The 25,680-nt window shown below is 39.4% G+C and overlaps 5 protein-coding genes across 8 annotated transcripts; 3 read left to right on the forward strand and 2 right to left on the reverse strand.

The window, feature by feature from the left end:
• Nucleotides 1-544: 544 nt before the first annotated feature.
• LOC129723248 (diacylglycerol kinase epsilon) lies at nucleotides 545-4,054 on the forward strand. The gene is made up of 4 exons (XM_055677340.1): nucleotides 545-1,455; nucleotides 1,512-2,056; nucleotides 2,116-2,281; nucleotides 2,342-4,054. Exons 1-4 carry the CDS (start codon nucleotides 840-842, stop codon nucleotides 2,623-2,625), a joined length of 1,611 nt encoding a protein of 536 aa, XP_055533315.1. The 5' UTR covers nucleotides 545-839; the 3' UTR covers nucleotides 2,626-4,054.
• A 108-nt stretch (nucleotides 4,055-4,162) lies between these two features.
• Nucleotides 4,163-7,725, reverse strand: LOC129723249 (NAD kinase 2, mitochondrial). 4 transcript variants are annotated; one of them, XM_055677344.1, is made up of 6 exons: nucleotides 7,343-7,725; nucleotides 7,135-7,270; nucleotides 6,786-7,068; nucleotides 5,025-5,734; nucleotides 4,570-4,969; nucleotides 4,163-4,459 (listed from the first exon to the last, which is right to left on the reverse strand). In XM_055677344.1, the coding sequence occupies exons 3-6, from the start codon at nucleotides 6,823-6,825 to the stop codon at nucleotides 4,356-4,358; spliced, it is 1,254 nt and encodes a 417-aa protein (XP_055533319.1). In that variant the 5' UTR covers nucleotides 6,826-7,068; nucleotides 7,135-7,270; nucleotides 7,343-7,725; the 3' UTR covers nucleotides 4,163-4,355. The 4 variants fall into 4 exon arrangements, with proteins under 4 accessions (XP_055533319.1, XP_055533320.1, XP_055533316.1 ...); XM_055677345.1 differs by having other exon boundaries at nucleotides 7,135-7,317; nucleotides 7,416-7,430; XM_055677341.1 differs by having other exon boundaries at nucleotides 7,135-7,725.
• LOC129719548 (uncharacterized) lies at nucleotides 7,574-12,281 on the forward strand. The gene is made up of 3 exons (XM_055670942.1): nucleotides 7,574-8,543; nucleotides 8,643-8,948; nucleotides 12,261-12,281. The coding sequence occupies exons 1-3, from the start codon at nucleotides 8,211-8,213 to the stop codon at nucleotides 12,279-12,281; spliced, it is 660 nt and encodes a 219-aa protein (XP_055526917.1). The 5' UTR covers nucleotides 7,574-8,210.
• A 4,576-nt stretch (nucleotides 12,282-16,857) lies between these two features.
• On the forward strand, nucleotides 16,858-18,694 carry LOC129721536 (probable ATP-dependent RNA helicase Dbp45A). The gene is made up of 3 exons (XM_055674236.1): nucleotides 16,858-17,090; nucleotides 17,151-17,601; nucleotides 17,659-18,694. Exons 1-3 carry the CDS (start codon nucleotides 17,015-17,017, stop codon nucleotides 18,677-18,679), a joined length of 1,548 nt encoding a protein of 515 aa, XP_055530211.1. The 5' UTR covers nucleotides 16,858-17,014; the 3' UTR covers nucleotides 18,680-18,694.
• Nucleotides 18,695-18,717: 23 nt separating this feature from the next.
• LOC129721537 (40S ribosomal protein S24) lies at nucleotides 18,718-19,596 on the reverse strand. The gene is made up of 2 exons (XM_055674237.1): nucleotides 19,464-19,596; nucleotides 18,718-19,184 (listed from the first exon to the last, which is right to left on the reverse strand). The coding sequence occupies exon 2, from the start codon at nucleotides 19,172-19,174 to the stop codon at nucleotides 18,782-18,784; it is 393 nt and encodes a 130-aa protein (XP_055530212.1). The 5' UTR covers nucleotides 19,175-19,184; nucleotides 19,464-19,596; the 3' UTR covers nucleotides 18,718-18,781.
• Between the last annotated feature and the right edge of the window lie 6,084 nt (nucleotides 19,597-25,680).

A 25,680-nucleotide genomic window follows, 5' to 3' on the forward strand; every position in this document is an offset into this window, starting at 1 on the left:
TTAGAAGTCACTAACAATGTTTTTCATGGTAAAATTATTATGGGTATTCATGTCGAGCTCGTAAACAAATACCCAGCCGTAAAAATACTCACCTCCATTGACGAGTAATGGAAGATACACAGTTTACGGCTGAGTATTCGTATACAAGCTCGGGGTGAAGACCCCTATTGTCGGTGGTAGATTCAACAACAAAAACCGTTGTTAAAACATGGTAATGACAGCAATCGTTTGGCAGCTTACAGTAAAAATACCGTGTTTTTTATGGTTACAATAAAAACATTGTCCGTTTTATGTTCTCACCGCAAAATACATCATGAATTTTTTTCGGGTTGCCCTGACGCAGTGGAATAAAGAAATTCGCTATTTAGTAAATCATTTAACAGCAACGTCGTATATTTTACGCGTATGTGCCCAGTATGGTATAGGGTTACCAGTCCCCTGATTACAGCCCTCGCGATGCTTGTAAAGCCGACAGAAACGAATCGAACGAATCGAAGCCCTGGTAAACAAAGAATCACACTGTCAAATTGTTTTTTGCGCATCAGCTGTTGCTGTTGGTACAGTGATGCGCAAGCGATCGCAATGGTGAATGCAACGTAATCGGTCGAATAAAATGTATAAAGGCTTATCATAGAATCTCGTGTAGTTTTTTATTTTAACCAATAACAATAACATTTTACGTATTCAGATTAGTGGACATAGCATTTTAGGAAGTGCAAGTGTTCAGTCAAATGCAATTCTTGCTTCTGCTCAGGAAACTGTGAGGAATTGAAATTAAAAGTACGAAACAAGTGCTGTGGCAAAAAAAAATTGTTTGCGTAGGCGAAGTGCTTGAGGCGATGCCGGAAAGCACGCTGAATGTGCTACTGGCGGTTTTTCTTATTCTGGGAGGAACTTGGCTAATCGGCAGGTTCATACTGAAGGAAGATGTGGTATATATTCCGGACGGAAAACGACGACATGCCTGGAAATCCATAAAGCTGCTGAATCGACCCTGTCACTGTTTAATATGCGAAACACTGATGTCATCAAATGGATTTTTCTGCGAAAATTGCGGAGTTTGCTCGGACAATGGATGCGTTCGCAAAGCAGATATTCAGTTCCGCTGCAAAGAGCTTCGCATTCGAACGCGAGCCGATGATGCTCGTGAATGCCGACATTTGTGGGTCAAAGGTAATCTTCCGCTCGGATCTGAGTGCTGCGTCTGCTCGGAAGACGTGGATCAAAGCGAAACCGGCCTGTTTGGTCAACGTTGTGCCTGGTGCCAGAGAGCCGCTCACGACAAATGCTTCAGTGAGGTTGCCACGAGTCTGTGCGATTTCGGTGAGTTCAAAAGTATGATATTTCCGCCGAAGTGTGTATTGGCTTCGCGCTCGAAGGGAGCTCTTAAGGTTCATTTGACCGGTATCATTCCTCCGGAATGGAAAGATCAATGGAAGCCACTGATTGTTGTTGGTAGGTTTCACTTTCTTGAAACTAGATTGGATGAATTTAATGATTGATTATTGCAGCGAACTCTAAATCTGGTAGCAGTGGCGCTTCGGAAATAACTGCGCCGTTGCGAGGCATGCTACATCCATTACAAGTACTAGAGTTAGAGTCTCATGGGCCACAGGAAGCACTGCAGTGGGCATTGTTTGCAGCACCAGCCACTTCCCGGATACTTGTTGCGGGAGGCGACGGAACCGTTGGCTGGGTTTTGAATACAATACTGCAAATGCATATCGAACCGCAACCGGAGGTAGCCATTCTTCCACTCGGCACAGGGAACGATCTATCGCGCGTTTTAGGCTGGGGTTCCGAGGGTCCGGATGAATTCAATCCCGTTGAATATTTGCGCAAAATTCAAAATGCTTCCCCGGTTAAACTGGATCGGTGGCTGATGGAGATTGCAGTACACCACCAGACGCGATTTCATGTGCCCAGATTTAACTACCGACGTAGTGTCTTCGTGTACAATTACTTCAGCGTTGGAGTGGATGCGTTGGTTACTTTGAATTTTCATAAAGCTCGCGAAAGCTCTATGTATTTGTATAGCAGCAGGTTTATCAACAAGGTAATTCATCAAAGTGTTGCGATTTGTGCTGGGTATTCTCACGAATTAACTATTTTTAGGCTTTGTACCTTTGCTTCGGTACCCACCAAGTAGTTCAACAGGATTGTGTTGAATTGGAAAAGAAGGTTGAACTTTATTTGGATAATGTGAAAATTGATCTTCCTGAACTTCAGTCCATTGTTGTTCTCAACATCGACTCCTGGGGTGCAGGAGTGAAACTTTGGGGTACTTTAGTGCGGTTTACCTGTCTTCGTGTTGTGTGATTAAATTTTGGTTTGTTTCTAGAAATGAGCCGCGATTCTCCCACCCATGGCGGAATTATGCGCGAGATGCATAGCATTTCGGACGGCATCCTGGAGGTGTTCGGTGTAGTTTCATCCTTCCACATTGCCCAACTGCAGGTCGGCATAAGTAAACCGGTCCGGCTGGGGCAGGCCCGCAGCGTTCGGCTGCAACTCCACAGCACTCTACCGGTTCAGGCAGACGGTGAACCTTGGATGCAAGCGCCCTGTGATATCAACATCAACCATTGCGGTCAGGTTACGATGCTTCGTAATGTTCGCCAGTGACGGAAAGGTAAGTACCGAACATAGTCAGATTCTCTTAACTGGAGAAAGGGGGAAATCTGAACAATTTCAATTTCTTCATCTGAAGAATTTTACAGCTATCCCGAAACCGAAAGATCTGTTGTTTCTGATAAGATACCGTCAAATAAGTTAGATGTAGATATAGATTTAGTATAATTATCTCCCTGTTATGTAAGCATGTTTTTCCCAGTATAATCATATCAAGGGATTGACAGAGGAATTGAATTTATTTTTGATAATTTATTCTGAGTGCGTACTGTTGTATGTGCGTACAGATTTATAAGATGTGTAATAACTCGCATGAACCATTTCCTATATTAGTGAAAATGTATTTAAGTTACTGATTTTTAAATCAGCGTGTCAAACTGTACTTACGTTGAGAGGTTCAGTGAATGATAAGCACGAGTTATTCCATGTTTACTTGAGTATAACGATGTTAGCTACTCTTCCAGGTATCAGTTGAAAATTGATCCGCGAACCGACGATTGCTCGCGAGAATTTAACATCTGGTGAAGCTAACTAGCTTATATACATTTCTATTCGATACAAAATGTGTCTTCTTTCCTAAATGATCCTTCTCTGTCTTTCTTGGGCTCTTTGTGCTTTGCAGAATCTCTACAATCTTGATGATGTCATTTTTCGTTTGATTTTGACTTAGACTTGCATAAGTGAAAAGTATCCTAGCAAATCAGGGAGCACAATTATCTCAAGATACCTAGTATGAACAACTGCGAATTGAAATTTATGTACGAATACGCTCTATCGGCTTTTGCCACCATCTGAATACGAAAAAAGGGGGGGGAGACAAATTTTTGTAACATCGATACAAACGTTAATACTCTTTCGATTGTTGAAACGTACCAGTAAAGCTGTAAAACAAATGTTTTTAAGCAAGTTAAGTGTGAGCTATTTCGATATATCTAAGATTGAATTTTTTGGAAATCGAAAATACTTTTTGTCGTACCAGTAACTATAAATTAATCAACGCATAGTCATGTAGATGCACCAAACTTATTAACTGATATTACTTAAGTACTGCGATTTGATTAGGAGTCGATCTTTGTTAAGTTACCAGATACAAGAATGATAAATACAATAGTCATGGAAGCATTGAATGCAGATGGAATTCGTCATATTTCTGCTGTCTGAAAACATCGACACACATAACATACCATTTCAAATAGAGATATGTACTTCCAATCCGTTGTAGTTAAGCCTTTTAGGTGTATTCCGACGAAGTTACTAAGAATTAAAGCATCGCATTTAGTTTAGAGCATTTCCAAGAAGGCGATTGATAAAGACTTTTCAGGTTAATATATTGTCCAAATTTATATGTGTATAATAAATTGCTGTTTGCGCTTTCGAATACAACGGTTATATACCAAATAAAGAAAATATGTCACTTATAACGAAATAAGGACCGTTTTCTCTAACCAACATTGATGACATTACGACTGCTTTAAAATTGTGTTCGTTTGAAGGTTTGTGATAATTTGTAATTAATATGATGACATAAATAATTCCATAAATAAATGCATATTTTCGTAAAAATAGCTAACAATAACTTACATAGTACACACTTTTTGCATGCACGCAGCACTAAATTTTTGTTATCAGCTGCCAATGTTGTCGTCAAACGATCCGTAGATAACTTTCCACTTCTTATATTGTATAAACTTAACTATAAACAGAAACAGCAACATCGTTGCAGCTTAATTCATATCTATCGTTAACAGCGCATCTTCCGGGTAGACCTCCAGCAGCGCCTTTGCTCCATCGTTGAAGTTGTACGCAATACTACCGTCTATCACTAAGCCTGTTGGAAAAAGCTTAGATTAAAATTTCGTTCAAACTTAACAAAAAGATGGTTGAAAACATGCAAAAAAAAAGGAAAATATATTTTTGGCGTAAATGTCCCAAACTTACTTGCATCGATGCACCTGGACTTCACCGTAATCTGTTTAGCGTAGCCCCTCGATTCGAGTCCCTTTGGGTTGGGCCAAACGCCAACGCAGATTTGCTCTCGGATGGAGTAGCACAGCCGGGGATCGTCGGTTGGAAAGACCAGATTGCGATTGTACTCATCGGAAATCACCTCCGGATCAATGCCGTCCAGGACGCCCGTCCTGGAGTGTCGCTTGATGATTTCGATCAGATCCCGCACGCTACTAGCCGACAGCCGGTTCATGCTCGTGAGCCACGAGGTCGAACCAGTGCCAGTACTGACGCACAATCCCGAGCTTTTCGTTTTTGTAGTCACGTCGGAATTATCGATTCGCAAGTGCAGGTGCGATACACGCGCCGACAGCATTTCCCCAATGAATACCTAAACAGCGAAGCCTCATGAATTTTAGTGAAACGTAAATATAGATTAAATTTACCTCATTTAATGCTAAGTGCGGGAGAATTCGATTACTGCTTTTGTACTCAGATGATTTAGATTCTTCGAAAGGTAAAATATCTTCATGCTCAACTGGCGACACATTATACTCATGCAAATCGATTGGCAGTGGGCGTTCTGAGGTGTTATTACCAACTAACGTTATCCTTATTCTAGATCGCTGCATCCAGTTGAAGTTTCCGTCTAAAATGCGTGTGACTGCTTCGTCTACATTAGTCGAGTAATATTTAGGCAGCATAAGCCGCCCTTCAGATCGGCGAGGGTCCGAGTTGAAGCCCACTACCGGAATCCGCCTGCCCTTATCCAGGATGAAGGGACTTGCACGTCCGGCTGCAAGCAAAAAAGTACCGTCGCCTCCGATTGGAACTACCATATCGGCCCACCTGAGGAAATCATTGTTGATAGTCAAACGGTTAGCTACTTTCACCTCAATACCCTGCTTTCGAAAGGATTGAACCACTTCAGTTTCCACATCTTTGTGCAGGTGATGATAATATTTCATGGCATCATAGTCGGACCCACGGCCGCGAATTTTGTCCTCCAGCTTTTCATCGCTAAGCGACTGATCGCGAGTTTTTTCGAACTCCAACCGGGTTAGCTTGGACACTACCAGCACTCGTCGCAGTTTCGCCTTCGGGTTCGTACCGAACGGTCGTGACTTTATAATACTTTGGCCCACATTGCTACAACCTGTAATTCCAGATGGAAAAAAATATTTGTATTTTGATTTTGCTCAGAGCTTAAGGAATATCTCAACACAAACAACATTTTGGTTTGCCCAACTGAAGCCTGAGAGATATATCTGAAGCATAAATTAGAACTCAAATTTCTTACCGTACGCTTAGAGCGTACACGAATGATAAGGTTTGTCATTCACTGCGCAACAACGGTTAAAACGCATATAGGTACACATTGTTACAAGTAGATAGCATTTAAACCAGCAGCAGTAGAGCGCAATAAACATTCGCGGGCAAGCCCCCCAGTAGAGTGAAAACCTACGACAATAAGAAATGATAAACCATGCGTCCCATCGCCAAACTGCGCTAAAAGTTTCCACTGACTTGACCCCGGACCCAGAGAGATAAGAATGTCGTAGAAGCGGTTTGGCGTCGTCGTTGCTGCATCACGTGATTCTACAGCGAGAAGAATCTTGAGTGTGACGATTACATTCATTATTAATTGCTTTTATGCCCCAGAATGAAGTGTTTTAGAAAATCAGTATTCCATAGCGTCCTCACCACTTAGTAGAAATTATTATTCATTAAATCAACTCTCAATCACTTTCTTAATTCCTCTTCTACATTCACTACCCCGATCTGACTTCCGTAATTAAGAAATTTGTCTAAGGACAAACCTGGTTCCAAATTCTTTTATCTAGGGAGCTGAATCCCTATCAAAATTTGTCCCTTATCATGTCACCATATGGTCTGCTTTCCTGCTAAGAAAAAAAAATTGCGCCGAGTCATTCATACAATCATAAAATGCATGTGATCAGGAACTCAATCCACGATAAAATTTTGCTTGAACACGAAATATTTTAAAAACAAACAATTCGTTTTCCCTTACCTCACATTGAAAAATTCAAAGCATACCCCGAACGCACATTTCAAACACCACAACGTTTCTCTAAATAAAACAAGCCGGCGTCTATTTTTAGTGTAAGCAAGATGCAAAGGTGACTAGTACTAACTGTTAACGCGGCTATGCAAGCAAACGCTTATCAGCCCCTGGTTTAGCTTACCTGCAACAACAGTTCGTCCGAGATGAATTGCCTGTAACATCGAAAATCTCCGCTCATGAAGTATAAATTCCCGAACAGTTTAGAGTTCCCTGTTTTTGGAACTGGGCGCGGTATAGGGATGCGTGGAAGAAAGCAATTTTCTCCCAGATTATCTTTCTGTGTCGTGTACTTTGCGGGATTCGACTAGCTGATAAGGGTTGTGAGCCACGTTCGCGTCCAGTAAGCGATAAGATTACATTCTCTAACAGGCAGTGGATCCTTGCAGAGCGGCACAAATGGAAACCTGAATAAAATTGATAAGAAATTCTATTTTTTTGCGGCTTCTGGCCGAGATACGATCCGTACTTACTGACGAGTTCAACAAGACTAACTTAGCAGCTGTTGCTTGGCACTATGCTTTCGTTCCTTATCAGTCCTTTGTTGGGATTTGTGCGCCGCGTATTGGTGTTCCTCTTGTTGATTACCGTGACGATGTTTGCTTCTCTCTTTTAATGCATGTACACAAATGTAACCGGCACTTAGAAAGGATACCCTTGCGAATGATAATTCAAACTTACGACAAGTGAAATTCACCTAGCTTTTTTATATGTATTTGCATAACACAAGATTCTGCGTATTTCGTTTGTTTACCTAAATAATATTTATGTCTTCGAACAAAATCTGCGTCAAGAACAATCGAATTGAGGAAGAACGTTTTCCAGTTAGAAACAAGGTGAGGTTTTGATAGCACCGGTAGCATGAAACATTGATCAACTGTCACAAATTCAACCCTTGAACTGCCACGAAATAGAAAATACTTAAATGTTTATATACACTTTAAGTTGCTTTCAACGAAATTATTTCATGCGGATTTCGGAATTCGCCAGTTTTTTTAACGCGGATTTCTGACACTTTTGACAGAATTGTACAAAATAAAATTTGGGCAGATTTGCTGCTTGCTCTTTGTCCCGTGTCATTGATAGACCTCTCTGACTCAGGCTTTTACTTCGGTAAGGTTTTTCAAAGAATGTGTTCTAATCGACGGCAGGCCTTTCTCCGACATTATCAACGTCCGCACCGTAGCTGTGTGATTGTGCTCAAAACTAGGATACGGACTACTATTTCGTAGTTGTGTGCATATGCACTCAAAAGCTTCGACGTTGTATAACGCCCACCGAAGTTAAACGCCGCGAGCCAATACTGCGAGACGCCAGGTTTACACAATAATATGCGCAGTGACTGAAGGCATTGCTACCCACGGAAGAGTAGATTAGCGCAGCTACTCCTGAAGCATTCGATCCACTATAAGTAACACTGCTGTAGCGCTACTAGGTGCAAGGTCTCCGAATCATAGAAATAACTGGTTTGACCGTATGAGAACGATCGCGGACGGGCGCGGAACCGCCAAAACTCAGTCCTCCGAAGGAAGAAGCGCAAAGCGACTCTATGTGGTGGAATGTATTCAGAAGTGGACGTGTCACTGCTTCCAATACAAAAGACGTATGTAGCACTCAGATATCTAGGCCATCAGTATCCCTTTTCGAAAGGATCTGTTATCCTAATGAGACAACGTTTTCTACTCCAGCGACCATGTATGGTAAGAAAAATAAGGAAAAAGCAATTGACCAATTATACCGTGCGGTTCAACATTTGTATCAAAACTTGCGGAATAGTAAATCAGTGCTGATTATCTACGATAAATATCCGTTTATAGGAGCATCACCGGATGCAATTTTTTCTTGTGATTGTCATGGTTCAATTACGGTTGGGGCTCATTCAAATAATACATAACGCGCTCAGGGGTGGGGGGGTATTCAGCGAAGCGTTACATTGCGTGTGGCAAACATGTAAAATTGCGTTACGTTGGGGTGGGTGGGTATTGAAAATTGCCAAATTCCGCGTTATGTAATATTTGAATGGTTCCTTGAGGTGAAATGTTCTTTCACAGCCCGATTCTGTTCAGATATGACTACAACGTTACTACAACTCAAAGATTCTTTTGTTAGTCGTAATGATTCGGGAGAAGTTGTTTTAAATACAAAGCACAAATACTTCTTTCAGGCTATGATGCAATTATACGTATGTAAGGCAAATTTCGGATATTTTTACGTATGGTCTCCTAATCAAGTGTTACTGGTTGAAATTAAAAAAAGAGATGAGTTCTGGTTAAACTGTGAAAACTTGGTGATAGCTTTTTTTACAAATGTTATTTTTCCTGAGTTAGTTGGAAAGAAATATACGAATATATAAAACAAACTAATCTGTATTTGTATTTAATAACAATTAATAAAAGTTGTGTGAACAAAAAAAAAACAACGAATAAATATTAACGGAAAGGAACAATGCTAGGACACAAGTTTACAAGGGCTGCTGTTATGGTTAGTATTTGATCAATTGCGGGAATACTATTGTTCCAGTGCTCGAGCATGGTTATGGGCAGAGCCGGATTTACGATTGTGGGGGCCCGGGGCCCAGTTTACAGTGGGGGGCCCCAAAATAAAACAAACCCGTTTTACCTTTGTTATACTAAACAAAGGTTATAAAATCGGTCGAAAAAAATAAAAATAAAATTTCTACAGTTCAAGCTACCAATAAAAATTCACACTTAGTATGGTTTTTAAAGAGCTCTAGGGCGTTCATTTGAGCATGCGAACATCAAAATCGGAATATGCGTTTTGTAAAATGAGCGTTTATTTTGTAATTTTTTTTGTTTCGATTCTGATATACTATACATATTAACAACATATTTACACATACATACATACAAGCACACATACACATACATACAGAAATTGTTCAGTTCGTCGATCTGAGTCGATTGGTATATAACACATGGCTTTCCATGCCATTCATTTTGCCTTAAAAGTTAAATATTTTATGTAAAAAATACTCTTTGATCAATATTTTGAGAACTAAGCCACTAATCAAAAATCCACTAGGTAGCATTCTGGGGGAGCACAGTAGCTTTCGTTTGCGTATAAGACCATCAAAATCGGATATTGCGTTCTGTAAGAAAGGTGCGTTAGTATTTTGCGGCACATACATACAGACAACATACATACACACACACACACATACACACGTACAGACATTGCTCAGTTCGTCGAGCTGTGCTCCCCCAGAATGCTACCGAATGGTTTTTTGATTAGTGGCTTAGTTCTCAAAATATTGATCAAAGAGTATTTTTTACATAAAATATTTAACTTTTAAGGCAAAATGAATGGCATGGAGAGCCATGTGTTATATATCAATCGGCTCAGATCGACGAACTGAACAATTTCTGTATGTATGTGTATGTGTGCTTGTATGTATGTATGTGTAAATATGTTGTTAATATGTATAGTATATCAGAATCGAAACAAAAAAAATTACAAAATAAACGCTCATTTTACAAAACGCATATTCCGATTTTGATGTTCGCATGCTCAAATGAACGCCCTAGCTCTTTGAAAACCATACTAAGTGTGAATTTTTATTGGTAGCTTGAACTGTAGAAATTTGACCGAAGTATATTTCAGACATGGGATATTTTACTTTTTGGATAATTCATGTCTCTCTCCCTGCTCCCTCTTCTTCTCTATCCCTCTATTTCTTTTTTTTCGTATCGCTATTTATTTCTCAAAAAAAAACAACAATCATTGACAACATTGCATAATTTTTACACTCGTCGTGGTGCGTCTTAACTGGTGTAAAAAAATTACCCTTTAGCTTTCTCTCAACAATTTGAATTAGATTTTAGTGGAAACTGCAATGCTCACTTAGCTTCTTCTCTGCCTTGCGAAGCCTCCGTCCTCACTTTCTCTGAAATATATATTGAATTGTACGTTGAACCCATATTTGTGAAGAATAAGAATCTTCTACAGCTTTCGGGAGCCAAACATTGTAGCAAAATCTGATCTCACAGTGTTCAAAAGTAACACAATTAGCGATGCAGATATTTTGAAAAGTTTTACAAAAGATGTATAGACCTATTTACGTACAAATATGTTAGTGCCACCCGTTTGCAATGCTACATTTTGAACAGCTGGAAAACTTTTCAGTTGAACACTCGTTCTATATTTTAAATTCCGTTCTGAATATACTTTTCACTCGTCACCAGGAATCTACAGTTGATGGTGAACGTAATTGGCAAAACAAGGAAAAAGTTTTGAGAAATTGTGAACATCGAGATGCGATGATTTACAGTTTGGATGAAACTGAAGCAACTTTACATGGCTATAGACGTTTACTAGTGTGCGCAGGTGAAAAGTTACTTATCTCTATGATAGGATACACTATGGTCATGTAAGATATAAATATTGCTTTCTAATTTAAGACTAAGGGCAATCAGAGTATCCATGTTATTCCGCTTCTCGTTATCGCAGCAAGTTTAGTCTTTATTTCGAATTTTATCATACAGCCTAGACCTTCGAAAGAAATAATGTTCTCGACTACACTCTGAAAATCCGAAATTCACAAATCTCGTAAAAAACCTTCAATTTCGGATAATGCATTTAAGATAAAATGGTTTTTTTCTTGTATAATTCTGAACTACATTTTTTCGAGAGCAGGTTTGTAGAAATTTGCTTCAACTCGTAAAAAATATAAGATTCTGATTCATAATTCTAGGTGCTGCGATTTCTAAAAATAAAGCGAAAGTGATACTCAAACCTGGATTATGGGGATTTAAAAAAAAAGAACTGCATTAAACTAACATACATATTTGCTGTTCTAGTATGAAATGAGTATCATTGTTATCTATTACTGTTTCTTCACGTTCGATTATTTCAAGAAAAAAATTGAGTTGCTTCTAACTAGCATTTAAAAATTGGTTTGTAATCGAAAAAAACAACACTCATACACTCCAGTGAAAACATCCGTAATATTTGCGAAACCCACGTCAAGCTTCAATTCAATGATCGTATTTGGTTGACCTTCTGAAAACTACCTTTTAAATTCGTTTTATTCATTATTGGAATTGGACTTACGTTGGTATACGATTTGTGGTTTACTGGTCTAATAAGTATAAAGTCATGGGTAGTTAGTATAACAAAGGTTTCTGCACCACTAGGTGGATTAATTCAGGTTTTATCGAACGAGTTAAAAACATTTATTTGTTATTGAAAAGTTACCAAAAATTTGCTAGAATTTTTTCTTACGAGTTTTTTTTTGCAGAGAGCTTATTGATTGAATAATCAACATTCAGCTCCTTCAGAATATTGTACTCTCAACTTAACAATGCTAAGTTTGACAGCCTTTCACTCTTCATAGTCGTACGCAACCTATTTTCAATCAGTTTCATCTTCGAAAAGACCATTCTCCAGTTGCGTTCGAGATCATTAGGCTCAAATAAATCCTTAAATAAAATAATTTTTGCAAGGCACTAACGAGTTTTTGATTTTTTTCTTCATGTAATCTTTTTTTTTAAGCTCCACTTTGATATACGCGGGGTTTTGTGGCGATCGCTCATTTTGAATAAATGTAATAATAAATTCGGTTCTTGCTCACTGTTCACAGCCAGATATAACTGTCGAATGATTTGGACCAGAGGTGCCAGATGTTTTTGAAAGACATCTTTCGACTGCTCGAAATCCGGAAATTTTTTCTTGATATCTGAAAAAAAAACCTACCGCAATTTAAAAAATATGCGATCCACAGGCAAAAATTTGCACACAATTTGAGAAAGACTGCGCAAATATCAGGCTACGCTGGCAATAATCTACAGAAGCTAGGAAAAAAACTACACACATTCTGCAGGTCAATAAAATCTGCACATAAAATAAAATCGGACTCTGAAAATCTGCATTTTGCAACGCAAATCTGGTATCCCTGATTCGGACAAGTAAACTTATTTTCGGAATCAACAGCAATGCATTAAAAAAACTTTTTCTCGTTTTGTGGGGGCCCCAAAAATGTGGGCCCCCCTTAAATCCGGCTCTGATTATGGGAATGATGTCCGATAATATGAGAAACTTTTGCCGGAGTACTCCAATTAATCTCTCCACGTGGATTCTTAACGAGGATAGTTCTTTTGAGTAAACTGCATCCAATGGCTGTAGCTGATGGTTTTTCTTCTTGAAAGCTGGATATGCAACAGTTAATAACTGCGTTTAATGGAACCAGTAAGTCGTCAATTAAAAAACCTCGGTCAGCCATCACGAAGTCTCCTTCTTTGTCACGATTTCTTTGTCAGAGGCTCGTCCTCCAAATGCCTCAGATACAAAAAATATACTACCAGATGCGCTGATTCCAACTAACACTTTGATAGTATTGTGTTTTTTATAATTTGAGAAAACATTGGCAACCGCAACCACGGCTTTTGAATTTGGGTATTCACTGCATATTTCGAAGCAGTCTATAATAACTGTAACAGCATCGTTGTACTTTTTGCGAAAAGCAGTCAGCATATGTTGCTTCAAAACATTTCGTGATGGAAATCGCACTAAAGCTTTCATAAACGGATAAATCGCATTAACGGTTTCATAAAAATAGTTTGAAATTGTTGTTTGGTTTAAATTGTACCAATAACCGAGAGAACAAAATGGCTCATTTAGTCGCAATTTGCGCAACGTTAATATCAACGTTTTTTCTTTAGTTAGTCCATCCAATTCGGGTAAATTTTGATCCAATGCCTCGTACAGATGTTTTAATGTACGCCCACAACTAAGCCCTGTGGAATAACGACATTTGGTGCCGTTTGTTTCAAGCGAAAAATCCCAGGAGGGTTGTGTGCAAAGCCACGACCGCAAGGATGAAGTAGAATACTTTTACAAGAAAACCCGGCTGCTTGCGTGTCAGTCATTTTTAAATTTGTTGTTCAATTCAATATCGGATAAGATACCGACTACATATTGGCGTTATGATTGACAGTGCGAATAAAGCTTTCCTTGTGATAAAATAAACAGTGAAAAGCTGATTTAATACTCAAAACTAGACGGCTTATGTGTTGTCAAAATGAGTCAGCTTTTCATTGAATGCATTTACTAGTGCCCGCTATCGCACAGACTGCATTTCACTAAAGTGCCTCACTGCTTCAGCTGCTATCGATGCTAAGCCGCTGCAACTGCTACGCTATCCGTAGCTATGCTAATATTTTGGCCGCTATACGCTGCTACTGGTATCCGCTGTCCCTGCATCAGCTGGCCCAGTTGCTATCGATGCTAAGATCCGCTGCAACTAGTGCACTATCCATTGCCATGCCACAGCTGTGGCCGCTATCCGCATCTGTCTGCACTGCTTCTGCTGCTGCTAAGGGAAGACTGCTGTTGTCGCTGTCTAAAACTATTATGAGCGGCTTCGGGTGAAACAGGCTCTTATATAGGGATGAAAAACCTATCGATAGTAGTAGGAAATCATCGATAACTATCGATAGCCATTTTAGTCGATAATTCCCATCCTTACTCTTATACAGATATATAGCAAATTTAAAATGGCAAGGTCTATGATTCTGTCGACCGTGCTTGGGAAGCAATCATATAACGACCAATCAGAGACCGAAGCTTTCGTTTTGACAAGGCTTGATTATTTTCAATAGTAAAATAGTTTGAAAAATAAAATTACAATTATCTGCATTTGGGAAGAATCTTAGAAGATTTTCCAATCTATTGCTGCATGAACGGAGGAATTCCATCGAATACTAACCGATTTATTAGCATTTGAAATTGGACATATTTTTCACATTTTTCGGTTTTAGATTTTCATTTCACATCCCTATGTAGCCGAACTTCCTGAGAGAAGTATTCTACTTCAAAAATTGAAAGTTGCGTAGCTCCTTTCGTTGTACATAAATTTCGTTGCAACCTGTCTTTTTGATCCCGAAGATAAAGAACTTTCTCAGACTTGTATAATGCTGCTTTCCACTGCTCTATTTCCTTTTCCATGCATGTTTCCGTTTGAACACATACGTCAGTGTGGTAAGTGAACGTTGTTGACGAACTGGATGATCCGGATTCATACGAATGACTTTGATCCATATCGATAATAACGTCCACTGTAGTTATCGGTTGTGATTTGGTGATATCATCATGTAGAATGGAATTTTGACCAACCAGTGATGCGTTTCTCTATTGGAAGTAAATAACATTTAATGTAAATTATATAATAGAAATATCCCCCCGAGCGCACTCAAATGTATACAACATATTAGGGTTCTTTGAATTTATATATAGACATTCAAACTATGTATTTTTTCACTAGATTTATTTGATACGTACTCATTTGATTCGATTGCTGAAACGACTTGAATTACAGATTGATCCATGGACGTATCACAAATACGAGGATCGCAGCCACCGGTAATGTTGGTTGTTCCATTTACGCAACCAGTTTCTGTCGACTGAAACGAAAGCCTGCATACACACTTAGATTTTATTGCCGAGAACTCAACAGCTGATAAATTCAGCATAATGTTCTACAAGTTTTCGGCAGAACTTTCAAGTACTTCGGCAAACAAAGTGTCAATACATGCTGGTTTACTGTAAATCGATATATTTGCTGAATGTTCGTCGAAATATATTACTGACATTTGTTGAAAAGTTCGCCGAGCTTGATCAGCTGTTGGGAAGTTTGTCGAGATAAATTAAGTGTGTAAAAAGCTCTATGCACACTTAATTTATCTCGGCAAACTTCCCAACAGCTGATTGAGCTCGGCGAAGTTTTTAATGAATGTCAGCAATATATTTCGACGAACATTCAGCAAGTATATCGATTTACCGTAACCAGCAAGTATTGACGTTTCGTATGCCGAAGTTCTTAAAAACTCTGCCGAGAACTTGTAGAACATTTCGCTGAGTTTATCAGCTGTTGAGTTCTCGGCAATAAAATCTAAGTGTGTACACACTTAATCCAAAAAAAGTCGTTACACACTTAGATTTTATTGCCGAGAACTCAACAGCTGATAAATTCAGCATAATGTTCTACAAGTTTTCGGCAGAACTTTCAAGTACTTCGGCAAACAAAGTGTCAATACTTGCTGGTTTACTGTAAATCGATATATTTGCTGAATGTTCGTCGAAATATATTAATGACATTTGTTAAAAAGTTCGCCGAGCTTGATCAGCTGTTGGGAAGTTTGCCGAGATAAATTAAGTGTGTAGGTAATTTTTTTTACAATAATCCATCGGTGAAGTGTAATAATACCGGTATTCCTGCAAAAAAGCATCAAATTAACGACTGTTCTGTAAGATCTGTAAGTTTTACCAAAATTCTGTTAACTGTTACCGAAATATTTGCTTAATTTTACTTTCCCAAAAATTTGGAAAAATTTTTACCGAACAACCTGTAAAAATGCCAAATTGTGAATGTGGTGGCCATTTTTCTCATACGTGCAACCGTGCAAGACGCGAATATTTTCTACTGGTGCTGCTGATTTGTTTTAATTGTTGTTGTGTGTAAACATAGGATAATTATTATTTGGAAAGTGTTAATGGATGTACGAGTCGCTAACATTTTTCGTAAGTAATCTGGTTAATTTAGTTTGATTTAAGACGGTACCAGCAGGTTCATTTATAACCGACTTTTTCTGCCACCGGTATTTTTTACAGGTGCGTTCGGAATTTTTGTTCATTTTTAAAGTTTCTTTCGGTAAACTTTACTGGCTGCTCGGTTTGGAACATTACCAAAAAGCTGCGAAAATTACCGACCACTCGGTTGGTGGTTTCACAAATTGTTCGGTAATTTTCGGAAACACCGAAGATTTCACCGAACGTTCAGCTGTTGAGATTCCGGTAAAATTTTACCGAATTCGGTGTTTTATTTTAAGTGTGTAGACTTTTACGAAAACAGTGTCAATGTTTGCACTTTTAAGAAAAAAGCACCCCTTTGGCATCACGCCATGTTTCAAGGGCTAACATCTCAACATATGTGTAAACGAGATAGCATATCACCGCTTCTTTTCATACATCTTTATCTTACTGCTGACAGCGGGCACAAATTAATTTGAGCCCAGGACATTAGTTAATTGTCGTTCATTGTTACTCGGTATAGGGAATCCACAGGTTCGGAAAAAAGCGTCAAATGTTTGCACTTTTACGAAAAAAGTGTCAAATGTTACTCATTTTAGAGTTATTTTTCACGAGTGTATACGTTTCATTGGCAGACAGCTTGATGTTTGCACATAGCTCTTGGATGGCCCTAAGAGGATAACCGCTAACAAAAATAAAAAACAAACTTGAATCGAAAGTCGCATGTGGTGCTTTCGAATCATATTGGAAAGGTTGTAATTCCAGATTTAGTTTTCGTTCTTCGTCTGTGCTGTGAAGCAATGTACTGAAATGACACAGCCGACTAGTGTAAAATTTGCTGAACTCGGGTTGAAGCAATGGATTACGAAGCAGATAGAAAAGTTAGGTAAATCGACAACCGACGTTGAAACCCTAACCGCTTTTATTGTAAAAACACTACCAACAGGTCTCCGTCGACCCACACCGATTCAGGAAGTCTGCATTCCGGCCATTCTAGATGGTCGCGACTGCATCGGTGCAGCCAAAACCGGTTCTGGAAAGACGTTCGCGTTTGCTTTACCAATACTGCAGAAGCTGAGTGAAGAACCAACTACCAACTTTGCTCTGGTGCTGACTCCGACACACGAGCTGGCCCATCAGATAGCGGAACAGTTTTCGGTCGCCGGTCAACCCATGAATGTCAAGGTATGCGTCGTTACTGGTGGAACGGATCAGTTGCTGGAGGCACAGCGGTTGCAAAATCGACCCCATATTGTAGTGGCCATGCCGGGTCGATTGGCGGCACATTTGTCTGGCTGCAATACGTATTCTTTCCGAGCGTTGCAGTTTTTGGTGGTGGACGAAGCCGATCGAGTGTTGAGTGGGAATTTCGATGAGGACTTGGCAGTTATTAATGGGTAGATTAATTGTCAAATATTGTAGAAAATGTTATTTATAATACTCACTTTTTTCAGGTACCTCCCAAAAAAGCGACAGAATTTGTTTTTCTCTGCAACGCTTAAAGATCTTTCACGAGAAAACAGCGTGTTTCCCATTGAAGCGGATGCGTTTGAATGGTCCGAGGAAAGCAGTATTGCAACCGTAGAGACACTGGATCAGCGCTATATTCTGTGTGCTGATTACGATCGAGACATGGTTCTGATTGAAACCCTCCGAAAGTTTAAAGACGAACAGAAAGAGGCTAGCGTGATTATTTTTACCAATTCCAAAAAAGATTGTCAAGTATTGTCGATGACTCTGAATACAATCGGTTTCACCAATGTTTGCCTACATGGCTTTTTACGGCAAAAAGAGCGCGTTGCAGCTTTAAACAAATTTAAGTCAAAACACGTACGGATTTTAATCGCAACGGACGTGGCAAGCCGAGGTTTGGATATCCCGAGTGTGCAACTAGTTTTGAATCATCGACTGCCTAAGGTTCCCAACGAATACATCCATCGTGTCGGCCGGACAGCACGTGCGGGTCGAAAAGGACTTGTCATTTCGATTTTTCGCTTTCCTAGAGATTTAGAGTTTTTAGGTGAAATTGAATCACTAATCAACACCAAGCTGACTGAACATCCGATCGATCAGCGGCTGGTCGAGCGCATCTTCATGCAAGTCAGCGTGGCCCGTCGGGAGGCGGAAATGAATCTGGACAATAAAGATTTTGATGAACGGCAACATAACTACAGGCGCAAGAGGTGGATCGAACAAGGTTTGGACCCGGATGAAATGGAAGCAAAGTGGAAACAAGAAAAACAGACAAGGGCTGCGGAGCGTCGTGAACGATTGAAAAAGGAAAACGAAGAACGGAAGCGAATGGCAACGGAACAGCAAATACCGGTTCAGGATGAGCGTTTCAAATCAGCAATCGAAAATAAGAAATTTAAAAAGCGCAAATTTGTGAAAACCGAAGAACTAGATAAATTTGTTGAATCGAAAAAAAGTCGTAAAGAAAAAGTGAAGCATAAAAAACGAAAAATAAAGAAATAAATAAAAAGGATTATTGTGATATTGAATTCGTGAAGAGGTTTATTGTCTTAAACCATAATGTATATTCCTCTCATTCGCTGGAATGAATCCCGCCCTCACGGTTTACTTCTTAACGGCCTGTCCAACCTTGGCCTTCTTCGTACCGCGTACCTTCTTCATACGGTTCTTGCGTTCCTTTCGCTGTTTGCGGGTCATCTTCTTTTTCTCGAACAGTCCATGACGACCTAGCCGGTGCTTAGGTTCGAACTTTTTCGCGTAATCCAGCGTATCGTAGATCAGTGCAAAACCGGTCGATTTGCCACCGCCAAAATTGGTACGGAAACCGAACACAAACACCACATCGGGGGTGGTCTTATACATAGCGGCCAGTTTGTCGCGAATTTCCTTCTTGGGTACCGATGCCAGTCCGGGGTGAAGGACGTCGCAGATCATTTGTTTACGGCATAGCAGACGGTTCGTCATGAACCGACGGGTACGGATCGTAGCGGTCGACATTCTGTTGCACCTGTTGAATGCAGATTGCTGTTATTAACTATTATAGGCAGAAATGGTTTTTAATTAGGCAAGAGTACAAATCACTGATAAACAAATGGATCCTAAACAGAAAGTAACCAATCCATAACCTCACTCTGGAGTGTGCTAGCTACTACTTAACGTGCACTGTTTTGAGTAAATATCTGTTATATGCAACTGGAAATGCGATTATTTTATGCACTATAATGTGAAGCGTTAGTGTAACTTTCGTTTAGTCCAGTTTATGCTCAGAAATAATAGAAATAAACACCTTTTTCAATAGAACGTTGGTGAACTTTCAACACGTCTTCGGGAACGTATTTCGTAAAAAGAAAGAAGGGACGGCACGTTGGAGTGATGACAGTTCATCGTTGTAACATTGGCAGTCCTTGCATAAGATATTTGACACTTATTTTTTCAGCCGAGGTTACACTTATTTAAATAAAATTGTAGCCTAAATCGATGAAAGGGTGCAATAAACCGCAAATAAGGGAAAATTTAGTTATTGTCGATTGCGGCAGAATTTCAACCCGGGAACATTTTGGCATCCTCAGCGTCGGTGATTGGCACAACAACAGTGGCGAAACGAGACCGACGGAAAATGAGCGAAAATTAAAAAAAAATCGCCCATATACAGTGAATGCACATACATAAGATATTCGTAACACTCAGGAAAAAAACTTCAAGAAAGTTGGTACAAAATGAACTACTCGAATGGTACCATACTCTGAATAAAATCACAGTTTGAGTTGGTATTATGTACGGCATGAGAGAAAAACCGATTGTCGCTGGTCGACAACTCCAATTTTCAACTAAATGCCATTATATATGGACTTCCAAAGCATCTATCGTCGGTCAAACTTAGCTTTCGCACAAAATATATACTGTATGTAAGACCGGTTCTCCTCTACTGGTGCAAGACGAAAACCATCTCCAGTTTTTATATATTATTCGAAAAAGCTGCGTCTTCTGAGCAAAACGTGGTTTTAAAAAAATGTTTATCGTCATCCTTCTATTTTTAAATGAAAAGTAAAAAACTGCTCAAAATGTCTTTAATGACAGTTTGCCCATGTACGGTATATGAAAAAAATCACGTTTTGCTCAGAAATTGCAGTCTTTTAACTGATATAAGAAAATTAGCAAACCGTGGAAGACTTAGAGACACAATTGGAGCAAGACCTGACGAGCATTGGATACCTGTGTGATTGGAAAAACGCAGTCAGAGGCCGAGCTCATTGGAGGAATTCTGTTTATCAGGTTTTATCTTAATAATGTTACGCCAAATAAAGTAAAGAAAGAAACAGAGCTTACTTAATCCAGCTTTCCACGAGTGATAATGAAAGGCAGTGGACGCCGTCCATTTTGACGTCTTCTGAAGGTTAGGTAATTACCAATCGCAGTCATGCTTGTCTTTTCTCCTCTGAAAAACCTCTAGAGTGCAGGAGAACATCTTGCACTGCGGAAACAACTACCGTCACACTAAAGAGTAAATCAACGTTCATGCTAGAAGAGAGCGACAAACGATTTTTATCTGTTGAGCTACCTGAACGCATTGCGGTGAAATCTGAAATCTCTCTCTTGCGAGACAATGAACTATGATGTACTTTCTCACACGTGTGGAAATCACGCACAATAATTACACTGCAGAGCTATCTGCGGTGCGTTTCACAGTTGATTTCTTGAGCATGGCAGAAAAGGAAAAGAGATTGGGAGAAAAAAAAATAGACTGCGTTGCTAGTGCCGCTCGTGCCGGTCGAATTCACTCTGGTGGAATTCGTTTTCGCGGTGTAGCTACACGAGGACTACATGTTTGCCCGGTAGGTTTTTTTTCACCTTCCGGACTACTCGCCAGTGGACACTGTTGTGTACTTTCACTGTAGAGTGATTCACCCCTCTTGTTTCTATCAGATGTGGGGTGAGCTGGAAGTGTGTTTGTCTCTTTGTAAGCTGATTGAGACACTTTGGAGTGGAGAATGAAGCAGTGTGGTGAAAGAATTTACTACATGCAGGCACATACTGGAAGGGAAGTGCGCGGTGAATTTTTTCTCTTCTCCTTTCACATACTGAGGAGAATGACAAGCATGATCGCAGTAACGGAGTAAAAACAGAACAACGTTCTAACACATACATAAGACATACGGAACACTCAGGAAGAAATCTTCCAAAAAACTTGGTACAAAATGAACTACTCGAATGGTACCACACTCTGAATAAAATCACTGTTTGAGTTGTTTTTGAAGGTAGTGTACTCGTGCAGCCCTGCAATTGTCTCGTTTCTACTCGAAAAATGCTGCATTGATTTTGTAAATAACTTTTTGACAGTTCCGTATGGGATTTTCTTTGGGGCTCGATAAAGCCGATAAAGAGAAAAGGACGAGGTACGGAGTACTATGGGGCAACGTGTACCAGAAAAAAAAAACGCCAGTGTTACGTATGTCTTATGTAAGTGGTTGTAACGTTATATAGAAACTTCAATAAACATTGGACTTTTACTGTTTGAATATTGTCGTGCACAAATGCGGATGTGAACGAACGTAGCCCAAGCAGCACATATTGTTGCAATGAAGCAAATGCAATTTTCAATGCAGCATTCAAAGATTTTAATAATTCACATCCGTTACTTTTATTCAACTTGTAAATAACCGAGCTATTGGCATCCCTATACCGAATAACGGTGAATGACAATGAACTCATGTCCTGGGTTCAATCTCATTTGTGCCCGCTGTCAGCTGTCAGATAAAGGTGTATGAGAAGTGGCGGTGATATGCTATCTCACTTACACATACGCTCAGATGTTAGCCCTTGAAACCTGGCGCGATGTCATAGGGGTGTAAATAACCAAAAGAGCGCAAGAGGTGGAGCCTATATGCAACTAACAGTGCTATGTGAAATCATCATCAGCATCGATAACCGCTGTAGCATAGGAAGAAAAGAGAGGAGAAATAAAATTTTCGATGGCCCGTCAAAAGATTGAAAAATTTGTCTATTTTTAGTATACGGGACCTGAAAAGCTCTTGGTCCCCATATGGTTCCCGTAAATCCGGATCTTCTGGACCATGTTCAAGATCGGGAATCTGCTCCGAAATGGCCATTTCGGACAATTTATCAGATGGACTCAAAATAAATGAAAATCAACTCCTGGAGTGATTTCATGAATTTTGATACCAATGTTGTTCGGTTTTATTGACAATTGGATTGTTTAGCTATATCAGTTTTTTATGCCATCTGAAAGAGACTGCCCGAAAAAAAATTACGATGTATTTTGCGGTGAGAACAGTAAACGAACAATGTTTTTTATTGTAACCATCAGTGCTGATAAAAGTCATTTTCCCCAGCAAAATTCTTCGAAAATTACAGCCAATCGTTTTCAATTTTCGCATAGGCAGAATAGGCATAGGCACTCTTTCAGATACACTAGATTTTCGTCCTAGTAACGTGCTGTTATACTCAGATGAAATAGATCGCGCGCATCGTTCACGGTTACGGAATAAAATTTGACGACAAATCCAACCAAATGATCTTCACTTCAAAGCGAAAAAGAAAAACAAACAGTCCACTCAATCAAAATGAACCTCACCGAAACACTTTTTCACTGACACTGACCGATGCATTGACAATCTTCGTTAAGTGATAAACCGATTTTGTTGTCTTGCTTTCATCGCATGGAATATAATGAGGTGTTTTGACAGTTCACTTCCATGCAAAAAGCGGGAAAGGAGAACTCTGAAAGGATTGTAAAAAAATAACGTTTATGGATGCCTTTTTTCACTTTCACTCAAAAGTGTCAACAAATATCAACCCTGGTAACCACAATAAACATGGTAAAGTGTGATATTTTAAGAATTTGGGTTTTCTTGAAAAAAAAAAAAGCATAACAATTACAACACTGTATGAAATCTTTATTTGAGCCCATAAATTGGTTTATGCCATTTACTTTTTAAAGATTCAAATGTTGGCCACTGCTACGTTTTAAATGGTCCATACGAAAAGTCCAATTTTGAGTCACTTTTTCGAGCATTTCGGCTGGTATCTCGCAAATAACGCGTGTAATGTTGTCTTTCAAGGCTGAAATTGTTGTTGGCTTATCCGCATAGACGAGAGATTTAACGTAGCCCCACAAAAAATAATCTAGCGGTGTTAAATTGCATGATCTAGGCGGCCAATTCACCGGTCCATTTCGTGAGATGAATTGCTCACCGAACTCATTCCGCAATATCTCCATTGATACGTGCGATGTGTGGCACGTTGCTCCGTCTTGCTGAAACCACATGTCAACACTAAACAAGACCCAGCTCTTCCATTTCCGGCAAAAAAATCAGAAATCATCGCGCGATAGCGAGCGCCATTGACCGTAACGTTGCGATTTTGATCATCTTTGAAGAAGTACGGACCAATGATGCCTCCAGCGTGTAAACCGCACCAAACCGTGCATTTTTCTGGATGCATTTGCGATTCTTGTATTGCCTCTGGTTGCTCTTCGATCCAAATGCGGCAATTTTGCTTATTAACATACCCATTTAACCGTCACTGAACACAATTTTTCGGTAAAAAAGTGGATTTTCGGCAAGTTGTTCCAAGGCCCATTCACCAAAAATTCTACGCTGCGGCAAGTCGTTCGGCTTCAATTCTTGTACGAGCTTTATTTTGTAAGGCTTTACACTAAGATCCTTTCGGAAAATCTTTCATGTAGTCGAATAACACAAGCCCAATTGCTGCGAACGGCGTCGAATTGACATTTCACGGTCTTCCACTACACTGGCTGATACGGCAGCAATATTTTCTTCTGTACGTTTTCTATGTATACGTGTTGGTGGGCTTATGTCCAACAGAGTAAAACTGGTTTGAAATTTCGTCCCAATAGCTTGAATAGCTTGCTCAGTAGGTCGATTATGACGACCATAAAATCACATACTTAGACATACGTAACACTGGCGATTTTTTTTTGGTACTCTTTGCCCCACATCACCCGGTACCAACACGAGTAAGAACTGCTCGACGAAAATGAACGAAATGAATTTTCTTCATAGCGGCTCTACTCGAGCCCTCAACAAAATCCCTTACGAAACTGTCAAAAAGTTGTTTACAAAATCAATGCTGCATTTTTCGACTGGGAACGAGACAAATGCAGGGCTGCGCAGGTACACAACCTCCATAAACTACTCAAACAGAGGTTTTTTTCTACAGAGGTTGGTACTTTCGAGTAGTTCATTTTGTACCAACTTTTTTGGAATATTTCTACCTGAGTGTTACGTATGTCTTATATATGTGATTAAATGGTCGTAATGCGCGAAAAACATTTTTCACAGAGGACGAATTTTGGTAATAAAATTCGATTATTTGTAAGCGTTGTTCAGGCGCAAGTCTGTTCATGGTGAAATGGCAAACCAAACTGAGTACATTAGACTTTGACAGCTGTCAGAATTTACGCGTGAACTGTCAAATCTGAACACACGAAAAACCAAATAGCAAAAAAATCCCCCTTTATTTTTGCTGAAAACTTGCAAATGATTTTTGTCATTACTATGTTTTAACAACGTTTTTCGTTGTTGCATCTATCACCGACAATAATTTTTCCAGAAAATAAACATTGTCAGTGACTTCTAAATGGAAAAATGCCTGAAACAATGCTGTTAAGATACATAACAACCCCTCTTTTTAATGGTAAAAATGACAAAAACAATGTTTTTTATTGTTCTGGACAATGATATTTAATGTAAAATTGATGTAAAACGTAGTAAAATTATAGTATAACTATGTACAATTACAGCAACTTTCAAGGTTTTTTTGATGTTATTTTTTTTTTCAGGTGCATTTTCTAAGTAAAACGTGATTTTCAAAAATTTTCTATCGTTGTCATTCAATTTTTAAATCACAAATTAAAACTGCTCGAAATCGCTACAATGACAGTTCGCCCATATACTAACTGTCATTGTAGCGATTTGGAGCGATTTCTATTTTTCAATTGAAAATCGAAGGACAATGAAAGTTTTTAAAAATTACGTTTTGCTCAGAAAATTACACTCTCTGGCCTGATATATGAAAATCAGAAATCCGTGAGTGGCTAAACAACCCAATTGTACTAATTTGTCTCACCGGAACATGCTCCCGAAGATCTGGATTTGGAGGAACCAGATGTGGTCACAGGTTCATGTCGGTCCCGGATTCTAAAAGAAGACAGATTTTCCAATCTTTTGACAGGCCACGATCAAAAATCGATCAAGAAATGAAAAAGCAAGAAGCATTTCAATTTGTTGGTACCCAGGTACCCTGCCGAGTACTTATGAGGTAAAAAAATTCGAGTCACCCCCTCCGATCCCCCTGCTGTTAGGAGCCCACTAGTTAGAAGCATTCCATAAGTTTCAGCTGGCTGAATTGAGGTTATCCTTGTTTTTCAAAGCAATAAAGTCTGAAAAGGTACCCGGGTACCCTGCTGAGTAAATAACGGTTAATATGAGATTTTCACTTCGCTTGGAACCAGCCCAATGGCA

The sequence above is a fragment of the Wyeomyia smithii genome, chromosome 2 (genome assembly GCF_029784165.1).
Source record: "Wyeomyia smithii strain HCP4-BCI-WySm-NY-G18 chromosome 2, ASM2978416v1, whole genome shotgun sequence".
In the NCBI taxonomy this organism is placed as follows: Eukaryota; Metazoa; Arthropoda; class Insecta; order Diptera; family Culicidae; genus Wyeomyia; species Wyeomyia smithii.